General features: G+C 57.2%; 1 protein-coding gene across 1 annotated transcript; it reads left to right on the forward strand.

Annotated features, from left to right (window-relative positions):
- The first annotated feature begins 5,063 nt into the window (after positions 1 to 5,063).
- VWCE (von Willebrand factor C and EGF domains) lies at positions 5,064 to 20,772 on the forward strand. The gene is given in 21 exon segments (XM_045017014.1): positions 5,064 to 5,181; positions 6,232 to 6,326; positions 6,832 to 6,921; positions 8,103 to 8,231; positions 8,800 to 8,916; positions 9,049 to 9,165; positions 10,325 to 10,453; positions 10,811 to 11,214; positions 11,296 to 11,389; positions 11,687 to 11,769; positions 12,220 to 12,307; positions 12,800 to 12,885; positions 13,272 to 13,389; positions 13,684 to 13,769; positions 14,080 to 14,176; positions 14,609 to 14,691; positions 15,966 to 16,056; positions 17,147 to 17,229; positions 17,974 to 18,064; positions 18,714 to 19,096; positions 19,098 to 20,772. Coding segments are annotated over 21 exon segments (2,820 nt in total). The 5' UTR covers positions 5,064 to 5,080; the 3' UTR covers positions 19,353 to 20,772.
- The last annotated feature ends 236 nt before the right edge of the window (positions 20,773 to 21,008 follow it).

Genomic DNA, 21,008 nt, shown 5'->3' on the forward strand with positions numbered 1-21,008 from the left:
GGAGAGAAGAGAAGGTGCAATGGGTACACCAGGCCCTCAAAGGGGGGGGGTGTCTATACCATCAGGTACACATACTAATCCCCAGCCCCTCCCTCTCTCTCAATTCACTGGCTTTTGGAACCCATGTCCCTTGTCTAGCGAGTGCTACTAGTTGATGGTGAGATCTTCTGTCATAAAACAGGTTCATAGTCCCTCATTCACATAATCAGGGTAACAACAACACTTTATTCCTCCTGCCCCAATAACAGAGAAATTGGGGATCCCACAGCTGTCAAAGTGACCATTTCAGGCTGCCGTGGTCTATGCTAGGCGGGGTGGGTGTGCCTATGCAAACCCCTGAATTATTTTCCACACTCGTTATAATTCACCACCAGATGTCAGGGTAGAGCTCATCCTGACTCTGCTTACAGGTGTTAAGCTGGCACTGAGCAGGGTCATAGGTATTGGCTGTCCTCTGGCAGGCAAAATGGGTCTACTTAACCTAGGAGGAAGCTATACCTTTTTGGGTAGTGAGTTGCTAAGTAGCTTCACAACAGGAGACTTGCAAAGGGACTAGCTGCTCTCCCTAAAGAAATGGTTTGAGGGTTATGACTCCAGGGTTCTGTTCCCACCCCTGCTGTTGACTTGGATAAGTTGCAGTCTCTGCTAGCTTCAGTTTCCCCATCTGTGGAGAGGAGCTAATAGCTCAGGTGTGGTGTGAGACTTAATCAGTGTTTTGCAAAGTGCCTTGAGATCCTTGGATGAAAAATGCCAAGTATTAAGCCTGCCTGGGGGTGGCAGTATGGGCTAGCAGGGTGGGCACAGGCCTAGGAAACCAAAGTTCTGTTTCCCGATTCAGACTTTGGGCAAGTCTCTTCACCTCTGCTGCTTTCCCTTCCACTAGTTAAACTGTAAGATCTCAAGCAGAGGGATTTTTACTGTGTGTGTACAGTGCCTAGTAAAATGGGGTACTGATCTTGGCTGGGGCCTTTGGACTCTAATATGAATAACCCCCCAAATAGTCCCCTCAAAATAGAAGCTCCATTTAAAAAGCCCATGTGCGTATCACCTAACCAAGAGGGATGAGCAGACAGAGATGTAGGTGGTGTTTCTGAAACATGAGCTTCTATAAAAGCTTGCAGGCTTGGTTTTACAAATCTGAAATGTTCAGCCAGAGCTGCCCTGCCATTGTGTCTTTGAAAACTCTACTATTAAAAAGCCCATATTTGGAAATGTCTTTATTTAGAAAGGCTATGTTTAGGGATAGAAAGAAGAGGACCATGACCCTTTGAAATGAGTCTGGATTCTGTGCCTAGACAGTCAGATTGCTCTCAGCCTGTTTTTTTTATCTCGGGCTTTTGATCATTGCATTTCCCTCCCCACGGTGACTTTTGACCTGTTTTCTTCATGGTTGCTATGCCTGTTGCTTGGGGTAAGGTCTTTTCTTTAAAATATCAGGGGGTAGCCATTTTAGTTAATAGCCACAAAAACGAGGAAGTGGGGTTTTTACCCACCAAAGCTTATGCCCAAATAAGTTAGTCTTTAAGGTGCCACTGGAGTCCTCATTGTTTTTATAATTTTTGTAGTTTCCTAAATGACTGAAACTGAGCCCCTCCTCCCCCTTAGGAAAATAAAACCAGTTGTGGCCCCACTTCAGCTCTGCCATACATCTTAGCTACACATCTTAATGTTTGCATCTTCAATGCATGCACTCTCTGGGCATTGTGAAACATCGCTGTTGATGTTAATGTGATGTTTCCTCTCCTTCCTTATGTGCTTTGAGCAGTGAATTAGTGATATTGACATTTAAAGCATCATTAGCAGCATCTGAGTGAGTGCCTTTTGAAATGATGGGGGCAGCCACATCTCAGAGCGCTTGTTTCAGGCTCTCTGCAAACTCGGGCACTTGTTGCTGCATCAGTTATGCACAGATCATGTTTTGGAGGTTTTCTTTGCAATGATAGCTGGTCACTTCCCCTTTATTTTAAATGAAAGCTGAGTCGTTAAAGAACAACTGACAGATTTTTATATGCACACAAATGAGGGGATGTGCCTTACATTGCAAAATGCTGCCTGAGAAATGCTCTTCTGTTCAATGCTCTCTATGAGCCATTGTACTCAACAGAACTCATCCCCTGAGCTTTGGATCAGGCCCCAAATCCCCCATGTATTATTCTTTAAAAGTGTGTGTGTGGGGGGGAAATAAGTCGGGCTTTTGCCCTTTATGCTAAGAAGAGGGCCTGAAAGGAATTTTGTGTCCCCTGTTTGTTTTGAATCCTTATTGAACTGAATTATCTTTGCTCCCAAATATTTGCAGGGCAATTGAATTAAATAGAGTTTTAAACAGTCTGCATAACCCGCCCCCCCTTCTACAATTGTTATATCCTTTGTACCTGTGATGTTATCCAACCACCCTGTTCTTCAGTAATTCATAGAGTCTTCCAGGGGAGACAAGATGTGAATTTCTAGTGCAAAACCCAGTGGCAATGGGGAAGAATTTCAGACCTCTATCCATCGTAAACAAGCTAGAAAAGGGCAAAAGCCCCATTAAGTGTTTCCTTGGCAGGTCACTTGTACGAATGAATTCTGGAGGAACTCAGCAGCTTGCTTGCTAAGTGGTGTTTATCCTTAGTAACAGTTTTATTGCAGTGACACTTAGTGACCAGGCCCCGTTGTGCTGGACACACCCGTTATAAAGAGAGAGATTCTGCACAGCTGAGCAACGACTAACCGTAGAAGGCACCATTCAAAACAAGAATGGGTTCTCGTGTGGATGCTGCATCCTCCTGACATGCTGTGCTTGACCTGTATTGGACCGAGCTCTAAAGCTCCTGTGTGTTCTGTTGGCTATTATAAGCTAAGCAGGGTCAAACCTAGCCAGCATTTGGATGGGAGATAGTCTAGCAAAATCCAGATGCTGCTCAAAAGTGTGTTAGTATGGAAGTAATTCTGTAGCATGGGGCAGGAGGTGCCATTTTAGGGGGGAGGGCAGTGGACTGAGACTCACAAGATGTGGGCTCAGTTCCCAGCTCTGCCATTTATTCCCTGTGTGAGCTTGGGCAAGTCATTGTGCCTCAGTTCCCCATCTGTATGGGAGTGATAATCCTTCCTCTCCTCCCACCCTGTGTCTTGTCAGTTTAGGCTGCAAGGGCTGCCAGGCAGGCACCATCCCGTATGATGTGTACAGTGTCTAGTGTAATGTGGTCCAAATCTCAGTTGGGCCTCGAGGTGCTACTGGAATATAAACAGAACACTGACCATCGGTCTGCTTGTGCTTGCTGACAGTCTTGCTGTGCTGTTTGCAGGGTCAGAGGTGTGTTAATCCCAGTTCTCTGGCCATTTTCCAGTTGGGCTGCTCCCTAAATTTTCTCTGCTGTGTCAACAGGCTCCAAAATCCTTCACTTCCTGTCCCAACCTATTGTGCAGCGTTGCTGTTAAACAGCTGCCCTGTTCCACGCCAGAGGTGGCTGCATTTCAGGGGTTTTTCCATATGTAGTTGTGTGATCTCTAGCTGAGCAGCCCAATGCACAATGTCAGTTTCTATTTATAGCTCACTGAGGCTGACCTGCTCTCTGACCCATGCAAAGGAGAGGGGGCCAGCTCAGGGGTCTTGCAGGCAGCTGTGCAGTCGTGCACACTCAAATGCTGCAGAATCCTTCATCCCACTGCAGAATGCTAGCAGGCCTCTGGTTTCAATGTATCCTCTTACAGAGCTCTCTAGTTCCTTCCAAATCGCTCCCCAGAGCTAGGTGTAATCACCTGTTGTACTATGGGCCTAATTTCCCTGGCTGGAATCTCAGGCAGGGATTAGTTATAGAAACAAGGCTGTTGAACCCCCTGTTTAGGAGGTAATCCTAAATTCCATCACCCACTCACTGCGAGGCAGGGGAGACAGATGCAGGCGGCTTGGGTTCGAATCCTGCCTCTGGCAGGGACTCTTGGGTCTGGGCAGCTCCTAGCACAAAAGGGCCCTGATCTCAGTCAAGCAGGGCCTGTCTCTCAGTGTGTGTCTGGACATTGCCTGGCACAGTGGGGCCCTGATCCCAGCCCTCCCCTTACACCAGGGGTTCTCAAACTGGGGGTTGGGACCCCTTAGGGGGTCATGAGGTTATTCCATGGGGGGTCATGAGCTGTCAGCCTCCACCCCAAACCCTGCTTTGCCTCCAGCATTTATAATGGTGTTAAATATAAAAACAAGTGTTTTTAATTTATAAGGGGGGTCACGCTCAGAGACTTGCTATGTGAAAGGGGGTCACCAGTACAATAGTTTGAGAACCTGCCTTACACTAACAATCCTGGCTGCCTGAGCTGGAAACATCATGTGCCTGCTTTATCACAGGCAGAGGAACTGGGGTCCTGGGTGAGCCAAACCCAAGTGGTGCTGTGACCCCAAGTGCCAGGCTGCATTAACACCACTGTCTCACAGCTGGAGAGGTGAGTGTGTTGGGGCTCCTGGGCCCAGCGGTTCAGGCTGCTGGTGGGGTGGGGGAGCTCCTAAGAGAAGAAAAGAGGAGGGTCAGGCAAAGCGGTCCCCTTGTTTTACTGCAGCAGCCCCCGTTTACACAGATGTAAGTCAGGCCACATGCTGTCAGCCCCTGGGGAGGCGGGCACCCTGGCCCCTGCCTGCCTGGGGCCCGATCAGTGCCCGCTCCGCCCACAGCCTATACCTAGCTGGCTCAGCCCCGACGGGCGCCGGGCCTGAAGCCGTGCATCTCGGGTGGGTCCCTGTGCAGGCAGGGCTGGGCAAGCGGCCCAGGGGGAGGGGAAGCCGGAGCCAGCCGTGCCAGATGTGGGAAAGGGGACGAGGGGGTGCTGCGCCTCCCCCCGCCACGCCTGCCAGCGACAGGGCGGCTGTGCTTGGACCCTCCCACTCCTGCTGCTCCCCCGGTGCGGTGCCTCTGCCCGCCGTGGGGAGGGGGAAGCTCGCTCCGGCGCTCGCTCGCACACGCCCGCTGCTGGGGGCACCGGAGAGCTGCGCCCTGGGGGTGGCGCATCGGTGCGCGCGGGTCCCCAGCTCGTGGAGCGCCCCCAGGCCGCCGGGGGAGGAGGAGAGGGCCCGGGGCGGGAGGACGGAAGGGGCTCCGGACGGGACACGCCTGTCATGTTGGCCGGGCTGCTCTTGGGGGCTGCCTGTGTGTCCCTGGTCCTCCCGGGCAGCGCCTATCCCGGCAGGAAGAAGCCGCACAGCTTTGCCGCGGACAGGTACCGACCCCAGCCCCCATGTCGGGGGCAGCCAAGTCCCAGGCGCCCGGCAAGGCGGCAGGAGCCGCCCGGTGCCGCGGGGGGTCAAGCCAGGCAGCGGAGCGTGGCCGCAGCGCCTGCGTCTGTCTGTGCCGCCAGCCCCGGGGGAGGGGGGAGCTCGGGTTCCGTCTGCCCCGCACGCCGCTGTGTGTGCACCGTGCCTCGTGTCCGGCTGCCCCCTGGGCGTGTGTCCGTGCGCTGGGCGTGTCAGCGTGTGAGCGCTGCGCCTGGCTCTGGCTCGCTGCCCTGCGCCTGTCCTGTGTGTACAAGGCTCGGGCCCTTTTCCTCCCAGTGTGTGTCTGGCCAGGGGCGGGCTCTGCCCTTCCCGTCTGTCTGTCAGTCCGGGGCACACGCCTGGCCTTTGCTCCGGGTGTGTGTGGAACAGTCAGTCTTCCTGCCTGTGTCTGTCCACGTGTGATCACCATGCCCCCCCCCCCCACTGTGCCCTGTGTGTGGGTGTCTGTCTGTCCCTCTCAGTGTCTTGTCTCCCTGTGGGTCTGTCTGTGCCTTTCCCCTTTGCTTGTCTGTCCAGGTCACACTCCAGGGTTTTGCTCTGGGGTGTGTGTCACTGCACTGTTGCTCCCTGCCAGGACAGGGAGAAGGATGAGGGAATCCTGGGCTGCCCTTCCTCCAGCAGTTCCTGTTGGGAACAGAGGGGATGTCAGTCCCAGGACCCTGTTCCCCAGCATAGAGCTCAGACTCTTGGTCTCCTAGAAGCAGCTCCCAGTGGGGCCCTGGTGGAGTCGCAGCCTCGGGAAAGCAAGGGCTCAAGGGAACATAGAAAGCCAAGAAACTCCACGCCTTGCATCCTGCTGCCTGGTGCTAAGCCCCATGGGGCCTTAGTTGAGTCTCTGCCCAGAGGGGTCATCCCTGCATCTGCAGCAGGAGAAGGGGTAGGGGGAGCAGGTCCTTCCCATGCTTCCCTATATCCCCCCTTCACCTTTGTTCTGGGGTCGCTCTCGCCACCCTGAAGCCCCATCCCAGAGAATCTGATGTTTTTCTCCTTCCCAGGCACCGTGTGGGGCCACATGTTTGCCTCTCTGGCTTTGGGAGTGGATGCTGCCCCGGGTGGATGCCATCCCCAGCCAGCGGGCAGTGCACTCTGCGTGAGTATCCTGTGCCCTTCATGACCCACCACCACCACCACCTGGTACCTGCAGCACAGACAGCGCCTCCCCTATCAGCCCCCATGTGCCCGGTACTCTGCCTCTCCATGGCACAATGGCACCTGGGCGGAGGGGGTGGTGGTGGTGGTAATGGCAACTGCTGACCAGGCCACCCATGAGAGAAATGCCCATCATGGCTCCTGCCCCTCCTCCCATCGCCGAGAGGGGGCTGTATTCAACTCCTTCCCCAAGAGAGCCATTCCTCCCCCCAACTGCTTCCTTCGTGTGTCCCCACCATCCCCTGCCCGCAGCGGCCAATGCTCTCCCATGGGCTCTGCAGCCTGTCTGTCCAGCAGGGGATTGAGGGGCTGTTTCCAGGCAGTGCCTGCTCTCCCCACTGACCCATGCCAGGCTGGATGTGTAAGAGCTGCTGCTCCGGGTGGAGATGTCACCAAGGCGTCCCTCTGTGTCATGACTGGCTTCTCTCCTGGCCCCTCTCCCACAGCACTCTGCTCCTTCGGCTGTGGCAGTGGCTGGTGCATCGCCCCCAACGTCTGCTCCTGCCGGGATGGAGAGCAGGGCATCACCTGCCCAGGTAACCAGATCCCTTCGCTGAATGCTTGTGGCCCTTTATCTGCAGCCAGAGCCATTCATAGGAGAAGGGCACTATCAAGGGCTAAAACCGGGGGCTGGGAGGTCTCGTGAGGCTGAGCCATCCGTGCAGTTGGGTGGTAATGTGGTGTCTGTGAGGGGCTGCAGCAATGGTGGCACAGACTGGCTTGTCCCAAGGGCAGAGAATCATAGAATATCAGGGTTGGAAGGGACCTCAGGAGATCATCTAGTCCAGGGGTAGGCAACCTATGGCACGGGTGCCAAAGGCGGCACATGACCTGATTTTCAGTGGCACTCACACTGCCCAGGTCCTGGCCACTGGTCCGGGGGGCTCTGCATTTTAATTTAGTTTTAAAAGAAGCTTCTTAAACATTTTAAAAACTTTATTTACTTTACATACAACCATAGTTTAGTTATATATTATAGACTTATAGAAAGAGACCTTCTAAAAATGTTAAAATGTATTATTGGCACACGAAACCTTAAATCAGAGTGAATAAATGAAGACTTGGCACACCACTTCTGAAAGGTTGCCGACCCCTGATCTAGTCCAAACCCCTGCTCAAGGCAGGACCAATTCCCAACTAAATCATCCCAGCCAGGGCTTTGTCAAGCCTGACCTTAAAAACCTCTAAGGAACGAGATTCCACCACCTCCCTAGGTAACCCATTCCAGTGCTTCACCACCTTCCTAGTGAAAAAGTTTTTCCTAATATCCAACCCTGCTTCCAGGCTGCACTGCCCAGCTCCCCTTAGGAATCAGAGCCCAGGGCTGCCCATTTCCAGCGATGGAGTGTGGGCTGGGTCCCAACAGCTGGAGAGGGTCTGACTCCACAAAGCACTATGTGGTGAGAGTAGTGGGGGGCCTTGGAGTGGCGCTGGGAGGCCGTGACCCGGCAAGGGGCTGCAGGCAGTGGTGTGGCTGTGTCGGTGGGTTCCTGCACCAGTGTTCTCAGTACATACTGCAGGCAATGGGCTCCCAGGGCAGTTGCCAAACCCTGCTCCAATTGCGGCTCCTGTCTCAATGAGCCAAGGCAAACAGGGTGGCACTGGAGCTCCCTGTGCCCAGTGACCCTCATGCTGCAATGTTGCTCTCTCCTCCCTGGGTCTCTGCTGCCCCCGCAATCCTGACTGGACCGTCAGCCTGCTGCCGTATGTGTTTCAGATCCACCTAGTGCCTGCGGGGAATACGGCTGTGACCTCGCTTGTAACCATGGCGGCTGCCAGGAGGTGGCCCGTGTCTGCCCGCTGGGTTTCTCCATGGTGGAGACTGCCAACGGCGTGCGCTGTACAGGTGAGCACTCACCAGGCGCCTAGTGTCGGGCTGACCCCCAATCAGAGCCCAGACCTGTGGCAGCCAGGGTCACTGAAGCAGCAGAGCTCTGAAGGGCTGTGAGCGGAGAGGTCAGTGCTGACTGGGTATGGGCAGCGATGCAGCCACACACAGGATGCCAGGGTGGCAGAGGGTGACCTGCACCCACTTGGGGTGTGGTGACCGGGCCACAGACAGAGGTGGATGAGCCTTCTTTAGTCTTGGCTAGCAGAGCTGGGTGTTTTCGCTCTGGCATTAGAGGCTTGTCCTATCCATTGGTCCCAAGTTCAGTCCCCGCTGATGATGTCCTCACCTAGAGAGCTCCTCCATCCCTGGCTGATTCTCCCCAGGAAAGGCTGGATCTGCTGGCTGGGACAGGAATGCCACTTTCTCCTTACAGCTGATCTATGGGCTCTCTTAGCATCCCCGCTGGGGTACCCATGTTCCCTCAGCCGTAAACAGAGCTGGCTGTGCATGTGTGTCCATAGGAGTGGCTGGGTGCCCTCTCCTCCCCGGACCCTGCTGCCAAGTGGCCCTGTCTCTCTCCTAGACATCGACGAGTGCCTGAGCGCCTCCTGTGAGGGGCTGTGCGTCAACACTGAGGGAGGCTTTGTGTGTGAGTGCGGCCCAGGCATGCGGCTTTCCGCCGACCGGCACAGCTGCCAGGGTGAGTCCCTGGGCCTGAGGGTGCAGAACGAGGGTTCAGAGAGAATGGTGGGGGTGGGGGGTGGGTGTAGGGAGGGTGGTGGGAGCTCTGGGGAGTTGTGGGGAGCGGCTGTCTCATCCTTTCCTCTTCCAGATACGGACGAGTGTCTGGCCACTCCGTGCCAGCACCGATGCAAGAACAGCATCGGCAGCTACCGGTGCTTCTGTCGCCCCGGCTACCACCTGCATGGCAACCAGCACTCCTGCCTGGGTGAGTGCCTCCCCCTCCTCCTGCAGATCTGACTCTCCTCATCCCTCCTGAGAAGCCACTCTTCCCTCCCCACCCGGCCCTGCCCCTTCTCAGACACCCCCGCCTCCAGTAAGGCTTTGGTTCCAGAGTGCTGCCCAGTCAGTGATACTCCCCCAACCGAGGGGAAGAGCTGAGTGCTGGTATCCCCACCCTGCCACCAATGGGGCAGCCGAGACACTGAGGGGTGAAGGGGTTTCCTCATGGCTATGGCAAAGGACCCAGGAATGGAAGGGCTCAGTGGCCAGAGCGAAGATCAGGCTCTTGGTGCATTGGGGCCAGTAGGTAGCAGCCATTGGAGCTGAGCAGATGTTCAGCCCAGCCCTATGAGGTGAGAGCTTTCAGGGGGAATGGGGAAAATGGGCCCTGGGCTGAGATTGTTCTGGCTTCTCCCTGATACAGAAGAGAGGACCCTGGCAGTTAAGGTCTCCCTGTCTCCCTCTTTAGTGAACCGAGCAGGGGGGCCCCCCTGGCCTATTCCCCTCCCGCTCCCCGCTGTGCAGCCCTGTGTCACTGCAGCGACTTGAGTGTGGTCCCACCCAGCTCACCCTGCTGCGTGTGGGAGGGAATTAAGCTGTGGGGTAATCTATTATTGCTGATTTGTGTTGTGGCAGCAGCGAGCAGCCCAACTCCTAGACCAGGCTTCCGTGGAGCTGGGGGCAGGACAGACCCAGAGCAAGGAGATGGGCCCTGCCCCACGGAGCTCACGGTCTGAATCCCTTCATGGTGCCTTTTCAGAGCTGGGGTAGCTCCACAATGGATCAGAAAAGGCCTTTCCTTCCCCTGAGATCCAGTGAGAGGTGCTCCCCGCTGTCAGTCTCTGGGGTTACCCCAGGCTGACTCTGCCCCTTGGCCTGGCTGAGGGCCATCTCCAGATGGGTCTGAGATATCAGCATGTGGCGCTGGGGTGCCTGGCTTTGTGGGCCCCTGGTTAGTGGGCAGACAGGCTGGGCTGGTGGTGAACACCCAGGCCTGGCCATCTCCCCAGTCCCAACCTGCGTGGGGAAGGGCCCCTCCTGGCTTCTGCCCAGACCCAGTGAGTAAGGACAGTCCCCGGTTCCCCTGCCCTCCCTCGCAGCTGGTGCTGCTGCCGAGCACTGATGCCTGGCTCTGCCACCTCCAGATGTGAACGAGTGCCGCTGGCCCAGCGAGAGGCGCCCGTGCCAGCACGCCTGCCACAACACACCAGGCAGCTTCTTGTGCACCTGCCACCCTGGCTACCGGCTCAGCGGGGACAGGGTGTCCTGTGAAGGTAAGGGTGGGCCCCGCTCCCCCGCCAGTTGGTGGGGGCGCAGGCCTGCTCATGATTCCCTGTTGTGGAGAGCATTAGGGTTGGGGTTGGCTCCCGCCCCCATTCTGTGCTGTGGGGAGGGGGCTCTTCCCATTGACAGAGTGGAGAGGGAGTTGAGGTCATGACTCACGGTGTGGGGAGGTTCTCCATGACAGGGGCTGTGGGTCTGGAGAGCTGGGTTCTGTGCCCTGCAGCACAGGCAGAGCTGGCATCCCTGGGCCTAGTAGTGTACTCTGGGCATGTTCCGCACCAGTCCCTGGGTCCCCACCTAGCTGCCCCGGCTCTCCCCAAAGAGCTCCGTGTTGTGTTTCCTTCCAGGCTTCCTGAAAACCATCCCGGTCCCATCTCCCATCCTGCAGTCCCTGCAGCACCCCCCAACTCTGCTGCTGCTCCCTCCCGATTCTGGGGGACCCCTGCTAGCCCCCAGGGTCTCTCCTCCTTCACAAGCCCCTGCCCCCGACCGCAGCCCCCGGCCCCCTTCCTTGCTGACTGCCCCACCACCCATATCCCCCTTGCTCCCGGCTGCCACCGCTGCCCCTGGCGCGTTCTCCCCACTGCCGCCATCGCTGCTCCAAGGGGAAGTCCCATCGCCCTCGCCTCGTCCCTCTGCTTCTCTGCCGCCCGCCCTTGCCACCTCGCCTCCCCTCTGCTGGCACCAGGGGGCACCGCGGGAGCACAGCAGCCATTGGACGGAGCCTGGGTGTCTGCACTGTGCCTGCGAGGTACGTACCCTCCCACCGGGTCCCTGGCTCCCCTGGCTGCGCTCTGGACAGTCCCCCGCTAACCGGCCTGTCCCATTGCAGGGGGGCCAAGTGGTGTGTGAGGCGGAGAGCTGCAGGATTGCCTGTTCCCACCCGCTGCCCCCGAAGGATGGCGGGTGCTGCCCCAGCTGCACAGGTGAGACCTGCACCCCCTAGTCTTTCTGGCTCAGGCCCACAGGGTCCGTTGGGGTCACCAGAGCCTGGATGGTTCAGTCCCTGCTGGTTCCTGTCCCAGGTGTGGGTTGTTTACCAGCCTGGGTGGTGCCCAGCTGGCTGGGCTGTACGGCCGCTTCTTGGTGGTCTGTGTGGGTGCCCAGCTCAGCTGTGGCCCTGAGGGCATGGTGGGAAGGCTCATGTCTCCCCCAAGTGGAGCGGTGAGCCCAGGCCCGTACCCAGTAGCCTCACGCTGCCCTTTCTTTCCCGTCTCTCGCAGGCTGTTGGCACGAGGGGGTCGCCCGGGCTGAGGGGGATGTTTTCTCTGTGGCTGATGGAAATTGCACAGTCTGCATGTGCCTGGTGAGCATGACACTGGCTAGGGGATCCAGGCACCTCTGGGGTCTCTGAGAAATGACGTGAGCTTGTTACCCAGACTGGGCTGGAGGGGATTCCCCAAGGAATTTCTTCCCTGTCCCGGAACTCCTGTGACATCGGTGCCCAGGGTAGTGGGGAGCCAGAGGCTTAGTGAGGTCACTGTCCAAGTGACTGATTAGAGGTGGTGGCCATGGTGATGTGGCCCCTCATCTGGGGGTTCAGGGACAGAGACATAGCCCCTCAGCTGGTGGGTCAGGGGTGGAGATGTGGCCCCTTGGCGAGGGGATCAGACATGGCAACATGGCCCCCTCCTTGTGGGGTTGGACATGGGTTTAAATGAGCACCCAGAGGAGGGGAGAGTTGCCCAGTGCCACGTCTGTGGCACGGGGCCCTGGATCTGTCCCTGGTATTCCCTTTGGTTCCTCTCTCTTCCAGGCCGGCAATGTGTCCTGCATCTCCCCTGAGTGCCCTCCAGGCCCCTGCCCCAGCCCTGCCCAGGCCAACTGCTGCTCCTGCCAGCCAGGTGGGTCCCTTAGCAGCTGCGTTGGTCCTTCGACCCCCCAGTTCTGGAGGCTCTGTGGAGTTCCTGGTGTGAAAGGGGTTCCCCATCAGCTGGCCCAATGGGGCTTGTAGATCAGATAGGAGGAGGATTTGGGGAGGTGGAGCCTAGTGACTGCTTCAGTGATGGGGTAGCAATGACTATACAGAGAGTGTGTGGTCAGTGGTGAGGCAGCATGGCCTAGTGGTCAGAGCATGGGGATGACAAGTCTGGTCTTCTGGGTTCTCTACCCAGCTGGGGGAACTTGAGCAAGTTGCTTAAGCTCACCGTGCCTCAGTTTCCCTGCCTAGAAATGGGGAGTGTGACCCCTGGGGTGGGCGGGTTGGTCTAATGCACTTGGAGACTTGCACCCATGGGGCCTGTTTGAGAAGCCAGGGTCCCATTGTGTGACGGCTACAGCTGGCCGCGTTTCTTGCCATTCCGGTACCAACCATCCCTTTCCTCCTACCTCCTCAGCCACGTGCGATTTCCATGGGCGCACATACATGCACGGAGCCGAGTTCAGCTTGGACGGAGACAACTGCACCACCTGCATCTGCCGGGTAGGCCTCAGCTCCCCGTCCCGGGCTCCCTAGCACAGTGCAGGGGGGTCCTCACCACCTGGGGTCAGTGCCTGCTCACGCATTGCAGAGGGAAAGGGCTACTCCACCTGAGACCTAGGTGCCAGGGAAAGGCATGGCCTGTGGGGATGCCCAGGGTAGGAGCCTGGGGGGCTAGCAGGGAGAGGGCCCCTTCTCTTAGGAGCCCGTGGCGGGGATGTGGAAAGGGAGTGAGAGCTGAGGCCAGGCTGCCTCGGTTGGAGCCCTCTGCGTGAAAGCTCTGGCAGGGCCTGCGGTGCAGTGAGGATGAGGCATGGGAGGAAGGAAATGTGGGGCACCGCCCTGCCCCCTTTTCCTGCCAGCTCGTGTGCGACACATCTCTTTCCCAGAGTGGCGAGGTGGAGTGCTCCTTCGCCCCCTGTCCCGAGCTGGCATGTCCCCGCCAAGACTGGCTGCTGGCGCCGGGGCAGTGCTGCTTCTCCTGCCGGGAGCCTGCACCAGTGTCAGGTGAGAGCCTGCGCAGGGGCGTGTGCATGTATGTGCGACGGGCAGGGGCTTTTGTGTGTCACACACAGGGTGTTTTTGTCATGGGCAAGGTGTGTGTGTGTGATGGGTGGGTAGGTGTAAGGTTCTGTCTGTGTGTGTGTGTCTATTACCCACAGTGCCAGGCCTTCTCATCTGTCCAGGGCCCCTCACCTCTCAGGCTGTGCCCACTGGGCTCCCTGCCCCTCCTCTCTACTCCCCTCCTCTCCCGTCGGCCCCAGCCCAGCTCTGAAGCTCTTGCTCTCTCTCCCTGGCCAGGTTGCTTCGTGGATGACAATGGGGTAGAATTTCCGATCGGACAGATCTGGTCTCCGGGTGATCCCTGTGAGTTATGCATCTGCCAGGTGAATGAGAACCTGCTCTACTTCACTCTCCTTACCTGTCTTCACAGCATGCAGCGCCCCCCCGCCCTGTGCCCTGTGCTAGCTTTCCCTGGCTGGGGCTTGGGGCCGAGCGCTGTGCCTTATGGATATTGAACCCTCCAGAAGGTCCCCACAGCTCTCTGCTGGTGCGTGCTCACTTGGCACTGAAATGCAGGCCCCTGTCGGGTGGACTGTGGCAGCACACAGCATCGATGGGCCAGGGCTGGCTGTGGGGGGCAGTCGGCCAGGCCGTGTGTGCCATGAGTTTCTGTCAAGTGCTTCTCTCTTGCAGGCAGATGGCTTGGTGAGCTGCAAGAGGACAGACTGTTTGGAGACATGTCCTCACCCCATTCAAATCCCCGGCCAGTGCTGCCCAGACTGCTCAGCAGGTAACCAGGTCTGGGGTCCCCTCCCAGGGAGCCACCATCTGCAGTGAGAAGCCCAGGAACAGAGTAGCTCCCCCTCCATGGCCCAACCAGCCCTCGTCCTCTCTGCTCAGACAGACGTCAGCCAGGTCACTGAGTGCTCCTGGGGACATGGAGACCCAACCCCCTCCTATAGGCCAAACAGCCCTCAGACAGGAACAGCTTTTGGTCATCACCAGTGTGGGGCTGACTTTGAACCAGACCCAGCTGCGAATGGCTCTCCCTCCATCCCTTGAGCCGTCCTGGTGTAGAGGGCTCTGGGTGTGTCCCACACAGGCTCTGTTCCTGCTCTTGGTCTCTCCAATCTGCCAGGTGTGCCCTGGCCCCCCAGGAGGGAGTTGACTTTCTGGTGGAAGGTGCCATGACTGTGCCTTTCCTTCTCTCTCTTCCCTGAAGGCTGCACCTACATGGGAAGGATCTTCTACAACAACGAAACCTTCCCTTCCGCTCTAGATCCCTGCCTCAGCTGCATCTGCCTGGTAAGGGCTTCACCTTCCCTCCAAGCATGCCTGTAGGTAAGGCCTCTCAGGTCCATTAGACCAAACGGTCTAAGCCAAGGGGTTTTATCCAGCCTGGGGCTGCACTTTCAACTTCAGGCCCAGGGCTGCTCCAGATGGGTATAACATGCAGAATATGGAGGCAGGCACCAAGGTCCCTGGACCAGGGAAGAAGAGTCCAGTGGGGTGAGGCTGTGAGTGCAAGGTGCCATGGGGGTTGTCATCTGTGGCGAAAATGAGGTGAAGATAGGTTTGAGGTCAGGCACTGTCCTGGAACTCAATCATCCTACTGTTGCTGCCACTGTCCTTGGAGAGTCCTGCTGATTGTCTTCCCTGGATAGCTCAAGATGTGAAGAGGGTGGCTGGCCGGATGCTGTGGGTCTGGAGCAGAGGGAGTCTGGCTTGCCCTCCCCAGGTTGACAAATGGGGGATTTTCCTCTGCAGAAAATTTCAACAAAAATGGGGAAAAAATGTTTTTTTTCTAAATTTTATGCAGAAAACTTAAATTTTTTAGTGGAAACTGGAAAGCAGAAATGTTTCAATTAAAAATGGTTTCACACTAGCAGATGTGTTAGTCTGTATCTGCAAAAAGAACAGGAGTACTTGTGGCACCTTAGAGACTAACAAATTTATTTGAGCATAAGCTTTTGTGGGCTACAGCCCACTTCATTGGATGCATCTGATGAAGTGGGCTGTAGCCCATGAAAGCTTATGCTTAAATAAATTTGTTAGTCTCTAAGGTGCTGCAAGTACTCCTGTTCTTTTTTCTATTAAAAATGGTCACTGTGCATCATGGGAGTTGTAGTTCGGTTGCCTCATACTCCGAGTCTCCTCTATGGGCTGGGCTCCCTAGTTGGACTACATCTCCCATGCACCAGGGGAGGCAGTTGCATCATGGGAGATGTAGTCTAGGCAGGGAGTCCAGCCCATAGAGAAGAATGGGGACATGAGGCAATTGAACTAAAGCGCCCATGGGTCAATGCAAGAGCAGTTTCTAATCAAAATATTATGGTTTTTGGGTATTCGGTGTTTTGGACAAAAAATGGACATTTCCCATGGAAAGCAGACACTTCTTACAAAACGTTTCATTTTGTTGAAAACTCAATTTCCGTTGAAAAGCTGTTTCAAAGGAGAATTTCTCATCAGCCATAGGCGTAACCCACTGTGTCTCCTGCCAGTCGTACTCTCCCAGTCACCAGCCTATCTTGTGTTGCCGCTAAGGTAGAGTCCTAGTGTTGCTGTTCTGTGTCCTACAGCTGGGCTCTGTGGCTTGTTCCCCTGTGGACTGTATCATCTTCTGTATGTATCCATTCCACCCAGAGGGAGAATGCTGCCCTGTCTGTTATGGTAAGTTCCACAGCCCTGGCGAGCCCTGGAGTTCTACCCAGGCTGCTTCCAAACCACCGTGGGCTTTGACCACCTCTGATCTCACCACTGGGGGAAGAGGGTCTGGTGTGGTCAGTACTGGGATGGGAGACCTCACAGGCTGCAGGGAGGGGCATTGGGGGGCACAGTCCAGATAGCTCCTCTCTGAGTCATTGCTGGCCCCAATGCCCCTGTGCAGGGCTAGGAGTGCTGTGCTGCTGAGGGTGGCATGGGGGCTCAGTAGAGGGTGCTTTCTTCTCACAGTCAGGGCTGACCCCAGGGAGCCAGGATCTGTGCTGTGGGAGCAACATGGGGTGCTGTGCTGCAGGGAGTGGGGTAGGTTACTCAGTAGAAGGCTTTCCCAATGCATCAGGGAGGCTCGATATGGGGTATTCTCCTCTTACAGTCAGCACTGACCCCAGTGTCCCAGTGCAGTGCCAGGGAGACTGTGCAGTCGGATATGCTTTCTTGTGGGTGAGTTGTAAGATGAAGGTCCTACCACTTGTGGTCATGAAAACTCCGTTTGCACTTTAGTGAGGTTTGGGGTAAGTCCCCAAGCAGTGTGAATTAGGTACAACATTCAGCTTCACTTCCTGTCCTACACTCTCTTGTGCAGCATGGCCATGGGCTGCTAAACACCTGCAGCATTCTTGCCTCAGAGGTGGCTGCATGTCAGTGTTGGGTGAAGTGATTCTTCTGTTGTTGTTTGGGTTACAGCAGTGCCTGGAGACCCTAGCTGAGATCAGAGCCCCATTGTGCTAGGCACTGTACATACACACAGCAACCTCTTCAGGGCAGGGACTATCCCTAAATAGGCAAGGCAAATAAAGGGCGGGAAGAGAAACTGAGGCACGGAGTGTCACAGTGACTTGCCCAAGGTCACCCAGAAGAGGCAAGAATCGATCCCAGGGGTCCTGACTCCCAGCCCTGGGCTCTATCTACTTGGCCACACTGTCTCCCTCCTTCTTTTACTCTCTCTGTCTGTGCGTGTTACTATCACATCCAATCTCTATATAGTTACTGTAATGTTAAAGCTTGTCTCTCCCCCTGGCTGGGTGTCTGTCTCCTGCAGATTGTAACTATGAAGGCAGGAAGGTGGTGAATGGACAGACGTTTGTACCAGAGGGTGAGCCCTGCATTCACTGCACTTGCCAGGTGAGCTGTGTCCCTTGGAGAGGAGGGAGATGATGGGGATTGTTCTGCGGTGACTGGGGGAAGGATGGGAATGGGCATCCCTCAGCATCAACCAAGAGTCCCATGGACTATATTGCCATGAGTGTATATCCTGTGTGGTCTCCAGGGGCTGGTGTGAGGAGACGCTGAGCCCCGCTGGGAACTGCCTTCCGGGGGGCTGGTGTGATATGGGCCGAGGGGATGCTGGGAACTGCCCTCCTGGGGGCTGGTGCGATATGGGCTGAGGGGATGCTGGGAACTGCCCTCCGGGGGGCTGGTGTGATATGGGCCGAGGGGATGCTGGGAACTGCCCTCCTGGGGGCTGGTGCGATATGGGCCGAGGGCATGCTGGGAACTGCCCTCCGGGGGAGCTGGTGTGATATGGGCCAAGGAGATGCTGGGAACTGTCCTCCGGGGGGCTGGTGCGATATGGGCTGAGGGGACACTGGGAACTGTCCTCCGGGGAAGCGTTGGGGCCTGGAGGGGATGCTGGGAGTTCCCCTTTGGCTCCTGTAGTGCTGCAGGCCTTTGCTTTGGACAAAGGTCCAGTGGACCCTAGGCATGACAGAAGGAAAAGCCAGTGGGTTGCTGGGTGTGTGGAGGAGCTGGGAGGCTCCCTGCTGTCCCCACAGATCGGGGTTGTTTGTCCGTGCCTGGCAGAGAGATGGACAATGCGGGTGCACACAGGCTGTCATGTCTCACCCGTTTCTTTCCCCCCTCTCTCAGTTGGGGGAGGTGAGCTGCGAGAGGAGGCCCTGTGCCCGCTCCTGCACTGAGCCGTCGGCACTCCCGGCTGCCTGCTGCCCTGCCTGCCATGGTAATAGCCCTGCACACCTGGCCTCCCCGTCCCTGTGCCCTTGGGGTTGGCACGGGCTCTTCCCTCTCTCCCCCCCCTCCCCCACCTACAGAGGGAGCTTTGCCCTTGTGGCAATGACCCTGAACAGGTCGCTGTCATGGACTGAAGCTAGGAGGGCTGGAGTGGAAAATTGATCCTCCGCTGCCTGAGCTATGGAGCAGGCCCTTTCGTACGGCAGCGACAAGAGCTGACTCAGAAGCTCCTGTGTGTGGCAAGGCTACTAGAGGGGCATGGAGAGCAGGCCTGATGCGTGGGCACCTTTGGCACCTCCCGCCCACAGGGCCCTGGGATGTGACATCATGTCAGTCACTGCAGCGCCTCCAGGTGAGGCTGTAACTGGGTGCCACTGTCTGGGGTGGGAGAGCCCCCGGGGTTAAGGTAGCCCTGTAGGACAAGCCCCCCATCCCCGCCTGAGGGGCTCATGTAGGGGAGCACAGTGCCAGGCTGTGGAGCAGGCATGCAGGCTTTGTGCCTGTGTTCCTGGGGCTCCCTAATCTCAGGCCGTTGCTGTACAGCACTCTGGTCCCCCCATGGGCCCCATGCCCCCGGATGGGTGTACCACAGCCCTGGGGGAAGGCGCTAATGATGTCCCTGTCTCCATTAACCACAGACGCCCCAGTCCCTCTGGAGGGCAGCCCTGTCCCTGTCCACGCAGATGACGCAGAGGCTGGGAAATCCCCATCCCGCAATCCCAGAGAGAACTCCATGGACCAGCCCAGGGCTAGTGACTGCCGCCTCTGCCCCAGTTCCCCGGCTCCTGCTTCTCCCAGCCCAGAGCGCCAGCTCCTTGCAGGAAGGAACATGCCCCGCTGGGATGCTGGGCCCCCTCCAGCAGGGCCCCCTCCAGCTGGGCCAGGGTCCTTGGGATCCCATATGGCTCCCTCGGGGGCTTCTCTGCGCCCCACCGTTCTGATAGAAACCTCTGGGCCGGTGACTGCAGTTCCAAGCTCCGATCAGCCCCCTGCACCCACCCCTGCAGGGCCCAGAACTGCCCCCCGGACCCTCATCCCCAGTGCTGGCTTGGTCCCTGCTCCTCAGAAGCATTCTGCGCTCCCATCAGAGGGGGTGGAGCCACGCCCCCGTGAGGAAAGCACGCCTGGCTGGCCAGCTGCTTAGTGCCCCTCGTCGAGGGGATGGGGAGCGCCAGACCCGTTGCAGCAGCATGAGGAGGAGGAGGAGGAAGCTGGCAGGAGAGATGAGCTTGATCGAACGGGGTGGGGGAGGGAAAGGAGGCGTCACGTTGTTCTGAGCGGCATGTATGGGAAGAACCACTGCCTCGTCCCCTGTCCGTGCCTCGCCTGCTCCCTCCCTGGATCCCGCTGGACAGCAGACGCCTCAGAAGGGGTAACGTGTGGGCGGCTCCGCATCCTGCTGTTGGGGAGGAAGTGCTTTGGCCCTGGCCCGGCTGCCTGAGCAATCCCAGGAGATGAGGGGTGCCACGATGCTCTGGGAGGACATGGTGCCTAGCTGAGATACTGTGACTCAAGATTTTCCAGGCATATGCGAGCTGCCAGCCTCCTTACAACCAAAGTGCGGGAGGAGATGGGGAAGGGCCGAGAGCATGCCCAGCTGCCTGCATCGGGTGGGACGCGCCCACCTGGTCCCAAAGCTTGATCCCTGTGCAGGGCTCCTGAGAAAGGTGAATCGCCCCACCCTTTGGGGTGGTCCCTGCCTCAGCCAGGCCCAGGGCCCCTGGATCCAGCCCTGAGATCTCCCACCATTTCTTGCAGACTCATGTTTAAACCTTAGAGCTGAGATTTCAAAACTTCCTAAGGAATTTGAACACCCAGTTCCCAACTGGGCATCTGGATCCCCTGGGCTGCTTTGCAATTCCCACCCTAGATTCCTTGGTGCTGCTGGGAGGCTTTCCCAAGCTCCCCGTGATGGACAGGTATCTGATTGCCCATCAGGGCCAGCCTGCCCATTCTACGATGAATAGTAATAAAGTTTTCCCTACTAATCCCAGCATTCCCTGCTGCCACCTACAGCTGGCTCTGGCCATGGGGACGAGTGCAGATTGGGTGGGCTCAGCAACCCCAGGGCTGATACCCTTAATGGTGGGGTGATGGCCTGGAGGTGGCAGGTTCTTCCTCTCCTACCACCATCTCCTCAGCCAGTCCTGGATTTGGCAATTCGTGCAGTGGCTGATCTCAGCAGGGGAGGGGCTGCAGGTGTCTGATGTGAAGGGGATGTAGAGCGAGGAGCCTATTGCCGGCTTGTTCTCCCCAAGCAACTTTACTCAGCTCCTGGCTAGGATGGGGGAGAGGATGGGACCCCGTGACTGGGAGCAGGTATCTGCTATGTGGTCTGGGAGGAACGATCTCAGCCTTAGACAAGGTTTTTCCCCAGTGCATGGGGAGCTCACGTAGACTTTGCTCATTCCTCTGCGATGGGTGAAGGACTCCAGATCCCAGGGCTGTCAAGCCAGCGCCCCAGACTAAAGTCATTTCACTTAGTGTGTAATACCAGCTGTCGCCACTGGGTGTCAACACAGGCTGAAATATTTCCTCGGGGACGGCCCTCAGACAGAATCCAACCTGACCATCAGCCCCTGGCTTCCGGAAGCAGCTGCTTATGTTCTGAGTGGAACAGGCAAGTCTCCTCTTCTTCGCCCATGCAGATGGGCACCTGGGGCTGCAGCCGCCACCCTCGGGCACCTGTGTCTTCCCTCTGCCTGCATGTGGCAAATTCAGGCCAATTAGCTACCTGGAGAGGGGTAACAATTAGCCAGGAAGGCTTAGCCTGCAAAATAAGGTTCAGCTGGGGCAGGGGTTGGGAAGAAACTAATCAGGTTCAGCTGGCCTCAGTTGCTACAGACCTTTTTAAACCCTCCCTGACAAGGAAGCCAGGGGGGAAGGAGGACGAGAGAAGCAGGGCAGCTGCCAGCAAGGAGGGACAGCTGAAC

The sequence above is a fragment of the Mauremys mutica genome, chromosome 4 (genome assembly GCF_020497125.1).
Source record: "Mauremys mutica isolate MM-2020 ecotype Southern chromosome 4, ASM2049712v1, whole genome shotgun sequence".
Taxonomy (NCBI): domain Eukaryota; kingdom Metazoa; phylum Chordata; order Testudines; family Geoemydidae; genus Mauremys; species Mauremys mutica.